Below are 15739 nucleotides of genomic sequence, written 5' to 3' on the forward strand. Positions count from 1 at the left end.
ACTCGCATTAAATAACCGCTGTGAGTTCAGAAGTTACTGTACCACAGGACTAAGTTATTACTAATTCTAAATTATTGGCAACTTTAAAGTTACTGAGCTTGTTACCAATTACTTTAATCCGTGAAAACAGTTAGAGAGGTATAGTCATTCTTTCACTACGTGCTGGACTGTTAACGCCAGTGTTATCTAAAGCCGACTATGTCACTAAACTCCTATTTACTCATTAATCTTGAACTAATTCAGTTCCCCAGACAGCAAGATGGAAGTAAGCAACATTAGCATAGGCTTCATCAACAGCAGCCTGTTCATACTCAGACATTTGAGTTCAGTCTTTGTCGCGGTGACTTGGTCTGTCCTCATGAGCATGTCTTTGGATTGTGGGGTGAAATCAAGAGACTGATCGAAGAGGACATACACTTAGGGTTGATCTTCTGTTGCCGCCGAGTGAAACATGCATGTCTCCCTTTAAAATGCCATCGCCTCCTGCTCTGTTGACATCAGCTCATCATTTTTCAGCAGTTACTGCTGAGTTGCATGTGCATTCTTCGATCTGCATGAAGGACGGTCTGCGCTCGTCGCAGTCTGAGACTTGACCCGTCCAATAAGTCGGGAGGTTATAATTGTCTCGTTTGTCATTTTCGGTCGAGGTGTGTTGCTGACTTAGTTCAGCATCTTCACTTGCAGTCCCATGTTTTGTTGGTGAATATGAACCAACTGCTGACTGGAGACTTCCCTCTATACTCTTACTGATTATCTACATTCTTTCATTTTGATTGGTTGGTTAATAATACACTCTCACATCATAGATTCATCAATGATTTACACAATTGTTGTGAAAGATGCGAAAGGAATCGTTACACGAGGAAACAGCGGTGATTACATCATATCAAAGATATGAATAAATATATTTCCATTGACAGTGAAGAACGAGAGCTGAACCGTTAAATCTTAGAATTCAGTCTTATAAATCGCTGTAGTGTCTAATCTGACGTTGGTCCAATAATAGAAGAACGAGAATTGATTTCAACAGTATTTCACTATTAAAGAAATACTGAACCGACAGCAAAAGCCCAAGTCTTCAAAAGCAGGTGAATTAAATGTGGGGACTTTCTGCATGCAGTTTACATGTTCTCTGTGCGCATGCATGAGTTTTCTTTTTCTCACACAGACCAGAAACATGCATTTCATGTTAACTGGAGGCAATAATTAGCTCATAAGTGTGACCCGTTTCTCTCAGAATATGCCGTGATGAGCTAACGAACCGCCCAGTGTACCCTGCCTTCAGCCATTGTCGGCTGGGATCGGCTTTAGGGCCCTGCAACCTGACCTGTATAGAAGCTGGATGGCTACTTGGACCACATTAAACTGACCAACCAAAACAACCCGACTTGGAATTGCGAGCGAGAGCAACACAACATACAGCGACTACTTTGAATTCTCCATCTCACACATATTTTCAGCCAACCTATTTCACTGCATCCATTTCAATTTTGCAATAATGAACATAAATTGTCACACCTACTTGTGTAAAGTATATACTGTGTGTGTGTATGTGACATTATGGGGATAAGACGTCCTTGAGGGAACTAGAAGTGATCCCTCATGAGAAAAAAATAATAATTATTTTTTATAGAGAAGACACGTTTTGAATATTTGATCAGGGAGTATAGCTAGGATCAGGAATTTACCATTAATTCAATGACAATTCCGTAGTTTCTCTAATTATTTCCACAGTAACTTCTCACTTTTAAAACTTTCTGACCATTTTATTAATATTCCTACCAAATGTTTTACTTTATAATACTTCCTCTATGAAAATCACTTAATAGTTATCAAATGTTACCACTATTTTTTTCAGTGTAATTCATTTCCCCCAAGCTTTTTTATGTATATTTTAAAATACACAACTTAAAATAATCTGGGAGTAAAATATACATACATACTTCTATCAAAATCTGAAAAGGAGGTGGACCTCCTGAAATGATAATAAAAGAGGCAGAGAATGTGATACATAATGTGTATAATTATTGTATTTATTAAAGATGATAAAAAAACGTACACACTCCATACAGACATTGTTAAGTCTTAGCAAATCTATTTCTGTCAACTTTTGTTTGTAGTATCATTTGTTTATATTTTCTCATTGAGTCCAGGTAATATGTATTTTTTCATTTGATTTCAACACTTTCCAGGTCAGGAAACACTGCACACTACAAAATACAGATTTATTTAACTGTACATTGAACATCAGCGGTGGCGTTGATGTTACGGAATAATTTTAAAGTTGATTTCCGGCTGCTGAATTATCGCCAATCATTCATCTCATTTAAACAGTTTAATCCATTTAAATTAAAAGGTTTCTGGAAACTCACCATTAATATGAATCAACAATAATCTCAAACCCAAAGGGAAATAAAACCAAAGTTTCGTGTCTATATTTTCTCTTAGCATTGGGAGCATTCATACACATGAAATAAATGTAAACAAACCTACTTATTTACAAATGCTCTCGTGGAAGTGAAGTCTTATGTGGAGTTAATCTGTGAGGAGGAACTACTGCTGCCTGAGCTTTTGGTCTTCTGCCCTCGAGTGGCACTGGGCGGGCGCTGCACCCGCTGGCCGGACGCCTCTCGGCTCTTCTCGCCGTGTGCCGCTCCGGATTTACTGCGCACTGCTGCAACATCAAAAAATAAAACAAGGACAAGTTTTGAAAAATGAAAAAAAAAAATGAAAAATTGTGAGTGCCGTTTCATATTTGTAAGTGATGGTGGAGGAGGAAGAGGAAATGGGCAAGAGGAGATGTATTTGATCGTTCCGCTGCACAGCTGAGTACGAACCATAAAGTGGCAAGAAAGTGTCCCTTACACCAATGAACTGTGACGTCAGAAAGAAAATCAAATCTCTTTGCAAGATTGGTTGACATGCCCATCATTTTTTAAGCAGATTTAATTTAAAATCAATAGTAATTCAGTTATGCTGCATTATATTAGTTGAACACATGATATCATTGAGTATTTCCACCATTTATTTGTGATACATGTGAGTTAAGTAGATTATGCTTCTAACTTTGTGCTTTAAGATGTGTTGCTCCAAATAACAGTGTTCTTTTTCTTGTCGCTGATCTACATCAGTCATGCCTTGGCCACGTTTTTTTCTTTCTTCTTTCTTTCTTTCCTAAATCACACAAGCATTTTCCACCAGCAGCTTTTAGAAGAGGAGCATTCTCCTAACTTTGCTGTTTTTACGGTAATTTTCTTCTTGATTCTAATGCTTTTGAGATCTTCCTTGTGGTCGCCAGGTATTAAATGAAAAGCTGCAACAATTAGTTGATAGGTAAGTTATTTGGTTTTTCTTTAATTATTGTAATAAATGAAAAGAAAAAAAATGTTGCTAGTCAAGTTTATTCGCGGTCACTTCTAGTTTTTCAGGAAGAAGGCTTGGCTAGCTGGAGGTATAATGCTTTAAAGTTCCCTTTTCTACTTTGTAATGGTATTTCTCCGCATTTACAGAAACGTCTTAACATTATGGAAAAAGCATATGGGTCATTTCTGTAGAAATAATACATCTGAATTATTCTTTAGTGTTTTGTCACGCGTGGTAAAGGACTGTTGTTCGCCCAGTAACGGACGGACTTGGAGCGCCCCACGACACTGAACTGGATAAAGTGGAATATAACATGCATGGAAGGTTTAGTTTGCCTCATTTGATTGTTTAGCTGTTTTTATTGACATTATTTCTGCTATGTTTGTGCTATTAGTGGTGTGAAGCACTTTATGATCTTTATCTGTGAAAGGTGCGATATAAATTTACTTACTTATTTGTCTGCCAAAAAACTTTGTAACGAACAGTGTTATTCCATTTTTTTTCCACAAATGCATCCTGTTGAGGTAGCTTCATACTTTAGTGAGTTATTATTTCAACCAAATATTCTGCTTGAATTTTTTTACCGACTTTGTCAGTCAAAATGACAGATGACACACAAGGCCTCAAAAAGTCGCACGCTTTCAAGGAAGAAGGGCCATTTTCAGAATTTTATATTCTTATCGATAACAACAGCCCTTAGAAATAAAACCATGTTTGCCTCTGGAAATTTACTGAACACGTCACAATCCCATAGTTGTTGTTTTTTTTTTGGTTTGTTTTGTTTTTACTTTCAAGCCACTTTTAAAATAAATCAGAAAGACCAACAGTGCAGTGAATATGTCCACTTGAATGAAACACCCAAGGGCAAACTCCATCCTTCCAGCATCCACACATGCATGCACAGGCACACACATGCACACTCACAGCTTCCACACATGAAATGAGGAAAGCAAAGCGAGCAGCTTCCACTCGGCCTCGCTCTGCATGGTCGACACACACAACACTTTTGTTTGTGAGCAAGGCAGTCAGGCAGGCGGGGAGGGAGGCAGGTGGCCGTGTGAGGAAACATCCATGCAGAGGGGGACCTTGCGAGTGAGGGGAGTTAGTGTCTTGGGGGCCGTAGACGACAATCTTAGTGTTGACCCTCGTGGCCCGGGGCCCCGACGCCGCGGGAGGAGCTGCGGGAGGCTTAGGGCTCTTTCCAGAAACCAAAGAGTCCTCCTCTTCAAGTAAAACAACAAGGGCGAAGAAGATTGAATACGTCGGTAGGAAAGAAAAGAAAAACAAAAAAGCGCTGTGACATGCACACAGTGACGATCAGCTTTGGTTCACCTCCAGTTAGGTGGAAAACCTCACTATAGGGTGAAGTAAAGAGGGATTTAGAGTTAGTGAGGGGGGAAAGCAGAGGGCAGCAGATAATAAGAAACGTCACCAGAGTGTGTGTAGAACTAGACACTGTAGTGAGATTCAGTCACAGATTCCAATAGTTTTTATCACTGTATAATGCTTTAATAGTAATAGAAAAACCTGTACGGCATTTGAAGAACTTTCACCTCCGTTTGTAAAAATGTTTAAAAACAGATAATTTCATCCATTTATTTTCCCACATGAATCACTCTAATACGATTAGATTAGCTTAGCAATGTTTGGTTTGTTTTCAATGAGAATTTCTTTACAGTTCACTACATTTTCAGCTTAACTTTTCAAAGAGCAGTGTGTGAGCCACACATACACATTTTGTAAAGGTGTACCCAGTTTCTTTCACTTAATGTATTTGAGTTGCGCAACATTTTAAAGGATCAAAAAGAAACTCTGCTGCATTTAACAACTCATAATTTTTACTTTCAAAACTTTTTTTTTTCTAAAGAGCCTGCTAAACGTGAAACATTCTGTACTGTACATCTCCACCAATACAAAGTCCACCTCCACCCACACAGCACTTAATAAAAGCACAGTAGATATCAAAGGGAGGATGACAACTAATTCCTTCAAACTAAACCTTGAAATGTCTGATTCCCTCAATAAGTCATTCCCACTTCACCGTCACCATCACAAACATGGCGTGTAATTCCCAACACCACCCACAACCTTGGAGTTAATCTTTAAAACCAATCTCACCTTTGAACCCTCCGTCAACCGAGTAATCAAAACAAATTCTTTCACCACTGTAACATTTCCCATCTCCTCTCATTATACTCCTTCGCAGCAGCAGAAACATTGTGCCAAACCTTTGCCACTTTACCACTGCAACCTGAAGAGTCTTAAAGATGCTTCAACACTCTTTAACCATACATTCTCCACCTGTAACCTCCGTTTATGTGCCGACCTCCTCTCCACCTCTATTAGGACCAAGCACCAGTCTTCGGGAGACAAAGTCATCTCAGTTGCTGCCCCCAAAGTCTCGAACTCTCTCCTCAAATCACTTTATGACTACAATATTCTCGGCATCTTCAAATACCAGCATAGAAATATCCATGATTTTAGATCTACCTTCTTGTTTGAAAAGACTGAACTGTTTTATGGATTCTTTATTCTGTTTATCAGGTTTTATCAATCCAATCTGTGAAGCCTCACTGAGCTTTGTTGAAAGCGCCATAAACAAAATGTGTTTTTTTTTCTCTCCTAACTTAAAATGTTAGGAGACAAATGTTCCTAACCTGGGAACCTCTGCAGAGATATTCAAGCATTTGAGTGCTGAATCACCACTGGACAAAAGAAAGGAGAACATAAGCAACCTCAACATTAGCAGATAGCCCTTCCTCCTGCCGCCCACTCCTCAGTCACGAACCTTTAGCCTCTGTGGGTGCTGTGGTCATGCTTGTCGTCTGAGTGGCTGTCGAAGAATCCCCGCCGCAGCTTTCAGCAACCCTCTGGCCAGCACACATTGCCTTCAGAGTCTGGAAAACAGCTTGAGGAGCCACGTTCATCTTCAGCAGATCCACTATGATCCTGGATTGACAAGAAAGGAGACAATGAGGTGTAATAACAGTTTCATTCTGTAAATTCTAAAAAAGGATAAACCTGATTTAAAAAAAAAAAAAAAATCATCAATTCTATTAAAAGCAGATTTGTCTCATTTAACCCCAAAATCCCTGTAAGACATATAGATGTTACATCTCATTCTTTAACTCTGTTACAATACTTTAAAAAACAAAAAGCCATCTTTCAGAGAGTTAACATCCATTAAAAATATGAAACTAATACTCTGAGATATAATACTGAGAAAGCATCTCATGCATTTATCTCATCTCTGCTTTATTACAGTATCTCCCCTCTCTGATATGAATCGTTTTCTGATTGAACATTGGAACAGTGGTTTGCAATCTCACCTCACAGTAAAGAGGTCCACGTTCAAATACCTGCTGGGCCTTAATGTGAGGAGTTTGCATGTTCTTCCCATGTGTGCAAGGGTTTTCTCTGAGTATTCCGGTTTCCTAACGGAGTACAAAAATATGCATGCGAGTCTAACTGCTGACTAGAAGTGAATGTGAATGTGTATGATTGGTTGTTCCTGTTTGTTTGCCCTGTGATTGACACGTGACATGTCCAGGATGTAGCCTGCCCTCTCCATCGTAAGCACTGAACAAGATGAAGAGGTATAACAGTTGGATGGATGTTTATTTTCTAGTATTGCCTTGTGGGTCGCCGATTACCACACAGCAAAAGTGTTTGCAAGCCTGCATTGGGTGATGAGGCCTTTCTGTGTGTACTTTACATGGTCTTCCTGAACATGCATTTGTCAAGGTTCTTTGATTTCCGACAACCACCTGGGGAGAATCTTGATCATTAAACATATTGTTCTAAAGCGTTCGTGTGTGTTAAAGGGTGCACTTATATTTCTCCACTTACTTAAAGACCTCCTGGTCCACGGTGATGCCAGCAGCTTGGGTCAGCTCGAACAGCTCCATTTCTTCGACATTGAGCACTTTCTTCTTCTTCATGGCATATTTCTGCACGTTACTAGAGACCACCAGAGCTGGAGAGTCTGGAGCCGAGGGCACCGCTGGGTGTGGAGGCTGAGACATCACGGACCTGCAGCGAGTAGATGAGGACAACATGCAAGGCTAAATGAAACATCCCCTCAACCTCATCACCATAGATCAACGAACAATAATATAACTGAATTTGAATTTTATAAAAGTTTAAGATGACGAATACACAGATAATTACCGTAAAAGAGCAGCAATGAAGGCTTTTCATCCGCAAGTTACTCCCTGTTCAGACGCGCCAAATCAACGTCATCAACCAGAGACATTTCGCAGTGCACCATGGGGTTTGCAGTCACAACATATCAAACGTCGCTTTCTTTATGCTTCTCGTGCTCTTTTGGCCTAACTAAAGTATTAAAATACACCTTCCATATTGCTATGAAACTGAATGTGGTTAGATACATTAATTCTGTAATAATTTTATTTGGGTGTTTCGAAATATTGATTATATATTGATTTCTGAGCATTGCAAACGCTGCATTATGTTTTCACTGACACTTTCCAAATATGTAAGCTCAATGCTTGGACTTCTGTTAAAGATGACAAAAAATTACTTTCTTTCTTTCTTTCTCTCTCTCCGAGCCGGAAGTGCTCGGGCTGGCTCATCCTCCTGCGCATGCGCGGGTCTCTGCGCTGTTGCCCCAACAATGGCCGCCGCTGCAGCAGGAATAAACAAGCAGGGCGCTGGAGCGACGATGGAGACGTGTCTCCGACACGGGAGGGGAGCGAGTGGAAACACCGTTAAGGTTGTAAACCTTTCATCAACCCCCGCAGTTGACTTATGGTGGCGATGCTCGTGCTGTTGGGTTACATGAAGGATCGGCTGCAGGCTCGCCTTCGTGGCTCATGTTTAGTTGAACGCCGCTGCGTCGGCGTTGGTGCAGATTGATGCCAAACATGAATCTAGACACGATTACTGCTGCGTGTCATGGCTACATCGCGACACAGCGTTTGCTTGCTGATTTTTTATGATAATCTCAGTTGTGTGTGCGCGTGCTCGCCCCCAGTGCCGGTGCCTGCGTCTGCAGTGCTAACGGAGCTCGGGCTTCCTACGTGCGAGTTGGCTTCCGCGCAAGGTTTTGGCTCACTGCAGCGTGCGTGTGCGCGGCCACGTGCAGGCAAACCTCAGCAATGTGAATTATAAGTCTGATGCTGGATGTGTTTATCTCACGTTTGCACTGAAATCAGGAGGTTAAAAACTGCAATACGTTTTCCGATTGCGCATCAACTTGTCTCTACCACTCCATAAGAATGTCTCAAGCTGTGTTGATGAGACAAAGAAGCATCGACACGTTTTTTTCTTTTTTTAAATAGCAATCACTCATTAGTAATAATATGAAGTATGATTTATTTTTGTTGGCCAATTATGTAAACACAGTTGGAAGTTTTGCTCAAGGTCAGTAATGCTTTTGTGTGAATAATTGTTTACTTTCAACGCCTGCAACTTTTCCAATGTTGATTTGTTATTGATTGTTTGTTATCCTGTTTCTATCCGAAGAACTCGATCTTCCGTTTTGAAGTTGTTTTCTACTGATAAGGATTGGCATTGGTGCGTTATGTGGTTCTGTTTGCATTTCTTCTCTGATTATATGGAAAACGTTCCTCTAAAATATGTTCATGTCTGTTTCCAAAAGCTGGAAATGCACCTGTTGTGTCTTATTTCATCCGCAGCCCGTGTTCACATCTAAAATATATTCAGTTTATCCTCCTGGAGAACTGAAGAAAATACATATACACATCGTAGGCAGGCAGGAATCTATTTTTTTTTTTTTTATCCAAGGAGAAAAGTAACACACAATAGCAGAGATTATAAAAAAAACATACAAAATGTTACATAAACAGCAGCTGTGAATCTGTCACATGATCTTCAATATTCAGTTGGTTTGATTGCATAATGTGCAGTTAAATAAATCAGGCCTGCCTGTGCAGCAGTGATGAACACAACCAGCTTATCAAGTGAACCGGTTTCATTCCCAGGTGCTGGAATGTGGCGTGTGCGAGGACGTCTTCTCCCTCCAGGGAGACAAAGTTCCTCGTCTTTTGCTCTGCGGTCACACGGTGTGCCATGATTGTCTCACCCGGTTGCCCCTTCACGGCAGAGCGGTCCGCTGCCCCTTCGACAGACAGGTCACTGAACTGGGTGAGTGAACAGCTCTCTGCATCATAAATACATGAGAAATGTTTTTTTTTTTTTTGTCATGGCTAAAAAAAATATTTTGCTCAGCTTCTTTCAAGTATAATGATTTGCACCTGGAAACTGTACGTAGAGAAAATATAAGAGAGGGCTGAGTGCATTGAATAAGGTCCAGTTCAGTCTAAATGGTAAAAGTAACTGTGTCCTGCATGAATAATTCAGCAAATAAAATAGAAACATTTTAAGCTTGATCTTAGTTTATTTTTGATCTTAGCATTTATTTTGGTGCTTGACTGCGTCATACAATAAGGGCTTATCTTGTTTTTGGCCAGAATGGAATTGGGTGATGGTTGCACTTCTTTCCTTCTGGTAAGTAAGTGTGTTTCCTCTCATCTGCTCAGGGGACTCTGGAGTTTGGGGCTTAAAGAAGAACTTTGCTCTGCTTGAACTCTTGGAACGTCTTCAAAATGGAGCAACGAACCAGTCAGGAATGGCAGAAGATGCCCTGAAAGGCATGGGAGAAGTAAGTCAGCTCAGATGTCTTTTTTTTTTTTTTTTCTAAACCGTTGCAATATAATAAAAAGACTGAAGCACTGGGGTACTTCCCCAATCACACATACAGTGGCTTTATGATCTCCTATATAAGCAATAGTAGGTTATGGAGAAATCAATGGGGTGTCTGGATATTCCTTCTTTGAAAAGAGCATGGGTAAAACTATTTATGAAAAAGCCTGAAAGCATTTTATGCTTCTCTATTTTACTGCCAATTGATCAGAAGAAGTGTGTCACAGTTACTTTATAGAGATTCACTATAATTTACTTCTTCCTTTACAAAGGATAAAACACATTTTCAACCAGGCTGCATTTTATTCATACCCATAAGTTTTAGCAACTTCTTAAAGTCAGTTAAATCTGTAAAATGACCTCTATTTTTTTTTTTTTTTTAAGAATACTCGTATAACCTGCATGGCATCAATCACCCACGCGTCATTTAATGGGACTGGATGAGGCTCTGATCAAGCGGCTGTATTATTGCCGAACTGTTTTATTGTCATTCTCGCTCTGTTGTTCACACACGTTCTGATCTCCTAGTGCATAATCCGGTGTGACGAGGACGAGAGTCACACTGCCTCCATGTACTGCACTGTGTGTGCCACCCACCTGTGTGCCGAGTGCTCCCAGCTCACCCACTCCACTCGCACCCTGGCCAAACACCGCCGGGTGCCGCTGGCCGACAAGCCCCACGAGAAGACCCTCTGCCCACAGCACCAGGTCCATGCCATCGAGTTTGTGTGTCTGGAGGAGGCTTGTCAGTCAGGCCCACTCATGTGCTGCGTGTGCAAGGAGTACGGCAAGCACCAGGGACACAAGGTACTTCAGAGAATCAGTAAGATCGGATAAAAATAATCAGTACAAGTCACCATTTTCCTAAAGTAAAGAATTCAGGAACTAATGACAGAACAACTGAGATAAACTAACAACATGCAGACGGCTCTTATAAAGGGAAACCAGCATTTTTTTGAGTGTTAATTTGTCACATCTGATAGTTTCAGTGGTGCTACCACACAAAGTATTGGCATTACTGTTGTGCCTTATCCACAACACTAATCATCCGTCGCCATCAAAGAGACACCGGAGTTCAAGGTATCCCTCAACTTTTCTTTTCAGCATGCTGTTCTTGAGACCGAAGCCAATCAGATCCGTGCATCCATTCTGGACATGGCCCACTGCATCCGCACCTTCACAGACGAGGTGTCCGAGTACTCGAGGAAGCTGGTTGGCATTGTGCAGCAAATAGAAGGCGGCGAGCAGATTGTCGAGGACGGAGTAGGCATGGCACATACGGAACATGTGAGATGACACGCTGCACTTCTCTCTTCACAAAAAAAAAAGGAAAAAAAAGCACAATTTATCATGATGTTGTTCATGTCGGCTCATCAGGTTCCCGGCACAGCGGAGAGCGCACGCTCCTGTGTTCGAGCTTATTTTGCCGACCTGCACGAGACCCTGTGTCGGCAGGAGGAGATGGCGTTGAGTGTGGTGGATGCTCATGTCAGAGAGAGGCTGATCTGGCTGAGGCAGCAGCAGGAGGACATGACCATCCTGCTGTCTCAGGTCTCCACCGCCTGCCTGCACTGTGAGAAAACACTTCAGCAGGTGAGACATGGAGGAACGGCGAGCTCTGGTGCATTTAATAAAGCTGTCAGATGAACAGATCTGTGATGCAGTGTTGGGTAACACAAGAGTATTTCAAATCCATGGAAACTAAACTATAAAGAAAAATAGTAATTCTTACCCAAACAATAGTAAACTACAAAGATTCTTACCCATTTAAAATTCCCAAAAAGCGTCTAAACATTCTTAACCTACCTTGTCTTTCCAAGTTTATTGCTTCACTTAATCTTTTATTACATTAATTTCCTGTGTGGAGATGGAAATGTAAACCATAATTTACTAGTAAGGAAAACCTAAAAGTAGAGGGAGCGTGTCCCAGATTTATAGTATCTTGTTAATCGTAATCTGACGTCTTCATGTCGGCCGTTGGGTCTGAATATGGGCTAAATCCTCTGTGCTGCAGGACGACTGCAGAGTTGTGCTGGCCAAGCAGGAGATCAACTGTCTGCTGGAGACGCTTCAGAAGCAGCAGCATCAGTTCACGGAGCTGGCAGATCACATTCAGCTGGATGCGGGCATCCCCGTCACCTTCACTAAGGTACACACTGACCCTGCAGTCACACCTGGACATCTGCATGACTCCCGTCTGTCAGTAATGATGTGAAAACAGCCCATATACAGTCTGATTTGCAATGATCCCCCCTCCCCCCCTCCTTTTTTGGGGGGTGTTTTCAGGACAACCGAGTCCACATTGGTCCAAAGATGGAGATCCGTGTCGTGACTCTTGGGCTCGACGGAGCTGGAAAAACCACAATCCTCTTCAAGTTGAAACAAGATGAGTTCATGCAGCCCATCCCAACCATTGGTAAATGCATTAATGTACATCTATCAGTTCACTTCTGCTAATCCTTAATAGTCGCTTTTAAAACTTGCTTCCACTTTTGCTTTTTCTTTTTCAAGGTTTCAATGTGGAGACGGTTGAATATAAGAACTTGAAATTCACCATTTGGGACGTGGGCGGAAAACACAAGCTCAGACCACTGTGGAAACACTATTATCTGAATACTCAAGGTATGTTCTACACTTGGCTGAATGTGTTTTAATGTTTTTAAACGTGTTCATCATGTGTCTTGAAAGACACTGATGTATAAAATGTATTATTGACATATTTTATTCATCGTGTTCATGTTAAAGGAGTGCGTTTAACCCACTAATATGACATTTAAATAAAAACAAACCCTTGAATATCAGAGTTAAAGTTATCATTTTTGTTGAGATGTTTGTCTTGGGGTGATTTGTGGACATTGACGCCACCACCTACATTCCTACTGACCCCGGTCCTGTTTGTGTGCAGCCGTGGTGTTTGTGATCGACAGCTGCCACAGGGACAGACTCATGGAGTCCCACAGTGAGCTCGCCAAACTACTGACAGAAAAGGAGCTGCGGGATGCCTTGTTGCTCATATTTGCAAACAAGCAGGTACTAAAACGACTGTTTCACAACCTTTCCCACATATGTATGTGAACTGGCAGGTGTTCAGGCGTACTTGACGTCGCCCTCGTTCTGTGTCTTGTGAAGCATTTTAGATCACAGGGGATTGGAATTTTAAGTAACACAAAAAAAAGCTGACATTGGTAATTCGCTGGTCCGTGGTTTGTTCTGCAGGACGTCCCCGGTGCCGTGTCCGTGGAGGAGATGACGGAGCTGCTGAGCCTTCACAAGCTGTGCTGTGGGAGGAGCTGGCACATTCAGGGCTGTGACGCCCGCAGCGGGATGGGCCTCCACGAGGGGCTGGACTGGCTGTCCAGACAGCTGGTGGCTGCTGGCGTCCTGGATGTCGCTTAAAACAAAAGGACCTCCCTCCACATAGACTCTGTCCCCCTCCCCCTCCCCCTCCTCCCGCCGAACCCAAACTCTAGCCTCTTGAGCCTGAAACCCTCTCAACATGGACGTACTGGCCGAGCCGCGGCTTTGAGCCACAGCTCCTCATCTTTTCTTCTTCGCGCACCAAAGTGAGCAAAGAAAACCCAAGATGTAAAAACGTTCCCGAACTTCACTGAATCAAAAAAAAAAAAAAGAGTTTTCAAAAGGTACAATATGTAAGATTTGAGTGAAGCCACTTGAGTAGGGTTGGTGAGTCGACGTCTAGGTTTTGGCGATTTGTGGTTCTAATTCTTCTATCAGTGTTAAACTCCGTTTCTGTTGGAATGAGACCAAACCAGGCTCTCTGCAAGACGCCGCCCAGCCTAGGCTGACTTCCTGGAAGCTGCTGGGATTATTTAAAAACAGAAGTTCTGCAAGTTATGGTGTTAAACTTTCAGTTTTACACATCATCCTACAGCATAAAAGGATGCAACAATGTTTAAGTAATTATATTTGTCTGATTTAAGGCGGTAACAAAAAAATTCTGTATTCTAAAAAATTCACAACTCATTACCCTTTGTTCCAATGCGCGCTTGAGTTTTCCTTTAAGTGTCCACACCATCTGATGCTATTAAGTGGTGTTAATGTCTGCAGGTCAGATTGCTTCTATATACATAAGCACTGAGGTCATGTTTTGAAGTTTTAGGAGAAACGCTTACACATTGTACCTTTTAAACCCGTCGTACTCGCCACACGGGCCAAATTAAACCCAGAGGGCCTATAAATCTGAGTTTGGGATTATAGACTCCACTCCTGCTGCACTTCTACGGCGGCCCATCAGTTCTCACTTCCTCCAGTTTTTTGTTTTTTTTAATATTCTCTGCTTTGAAACTTGTTTCCAGGACACAGGCTGTTTAATATAGAGTTCATAGCTTTTTGACTTCGGTCCAGTTAAGTGTTAGAAATGCCACCCCCCCCCCACCTAGAGTGGTCTGTATCTGTACTTTCTCCACACGTTGACTCGTCCATAACCAGCTTTAAATGTGACAGTAGAAACTGAGTGGTTCATGTTTCAATGGTAGAACCATTTATGTACCTCTTTGTTGATTCATTAAGTTTATAGATGCTCCCTTGAGAACGAAACCAGTTTTAACATTTGTAGGGATGGGAGAGAAACACAGCTGTGGGCTTGAATGAATGAAACTGATGGCCAAATGTTCAGACTTTGCCTTGTCAACTAATGTAAGCAATATCAGCTGATGTTTCATTGGGTCTTTAACTTATCTTTTGTTTTTTTTTAAGAGTGTAAACCTATTTAATGATGCAGCTGGTCTTGAAATGGCACACAGGTCAGGTTTTAGGTTTGAATGTAGAGTCTTGTTTGTTTTTTTTGTCACAGAATGAACTATTTACTGAACTTATTTATGAGTGGGAACGTTACTTGGATACAAAGGCTATTGCGGTGAACTTTTTTTTTTTAATGTAACGCACCGATTCTGCCTCCGTTTTGTGGAGTGTCTTGCACGCAGAAATCGTCGTATGCACTTAGTCTGCTGCCTCACTACCAGTTTTCATTTGGGCGCAAATGAACTATCTGCTGTTTTCTTAGTAGACTCTTGAGTATTAACCTCACTGCAAAATAATAAAACTAAACAACCTACAAATAAATAAAATGTCTTGTGAAAATATCCCTATATAAATATGTCACACAAGTCCTGTTTAGCCGTTTGGAGTGCTCATGAACTGGTACACCTTTTAATCAGCCTTTCAAGTGATATTGTAATGTGAAACTGGTGAAACATTAAACCCAACGCTGACACTACTCGTCTTATCAAGGAACCATTATTTGAGTTATTCATTGCTATGTAATGTTGACCATTTGTATCTATGTATAGAAATACAAATATAAAAAAAAAAAATGCACGCATTAAAACAGAGCAAAAAAAAAAAAATGCCTTTCCATATCTAGTGAGAACATTTCCATTTGTTTTTTGAAACGTAGAAGCACAATGCGCATCAACACCTTTGTTACCAGTGGACTTGATAATGGCTTTTGTAAATTATACATAATGTGACGCTGTAAAATAAACTAATTGACCTCATTTGTCTTGAAGTTGGTACTTTCTTCTTTTAAATAACAGGCCGATTGATGTCCATAAATGCGTTGCGTAAATAAACACAAAATTCAATCAAATCTCCACAATATTTGCAGAGCTTCCAGTGGATGTCACTGGAATTTGCCATGAATGCAACATGAGATCAAACCAGATGGTGG

General features: G+C 41.2%; 2 protein-coding genes across 3 annotated transcripts; one reads left to right on the plus strand and one right to left on the minus strand.

The window, feature by feature from the left end:
- Positions 1 to 2108: 2108 nt before the first annotated feature.
- Positions 2109 to 7591, minus strand: mzt2b (mitotic spindle organizing protein 2B). 2 transcript variants are annotated; one of them, XM_080510663.1, is made up of 5 exons: positions 7534 to 7591; positions 7213 to 7395; positions 6152 to 6312; positions 4449 to 4586; positions 2109 to 2671 (listed from the first exon to the last, which is right to left on the minus strand). In XM_080510663.1, exons 2-5 carry the CDS (start codon positions 7386 to 7388, stop codon positions 2526 to 2528), a joined length of 621 nt encoding a protein of 206 aa, XP_080366789.1. In that variant the 5' UTR covers positions 7389 to 7395; positions 7534 to 7591; the 3' UTR covers positions 2109 to 2525. The 2 variants fall into 2 exon arrangements, with proteins under 2 accessions (XP_080366789.1, XP_080366790.1); XM_080510664.1 differs by lacking the exon at positions 4449 to 4586 and having other exon boundaries at positions 2109 to 2674.
- Positions 7592 to 7999: 408 nt separating this feature from the next.
- Positions 8000 to 15556, plus strand: trim23 (tripartite motif containing 23; the record flags this gene model as incomplete). The annotated part of the gene is made up of 11 exons (XM_080510696.1): positions 8000 to 8098; positions 9330 to 9492; positions 9888 to 10009; positions 10579 to 10857; positions 11155 to 11337; positions 11428 to 11643; positions 12065 to 12199; positions 12337 to 12466; positions 12562 to 12672; positions 12956 to 13080; positions 13267 to 15556. 11 exons carry the CDS (start codon positions 8000 to 8002, stop codon positions 13444 to 13446), a joined length of 1743 nt encoding a protein of 580 aa, XP_080366822.1. The 3' UTR covers positions 13447 to 15556.
- Between the last annotated feature and the right edge of the window lie 183 nt (positions 15557 to 15739).

This window comes from Blennius ocellaris, assembly GCF_963422515.1.
Source record: "Blennius ocellaris genome assembly, chromosome: 15".
NCBI lineage: Eukaryota > Metazoa > Chordata > Actinopteri > Blenniiformes > Blenniidae > Blennius > Blennius ocellaris.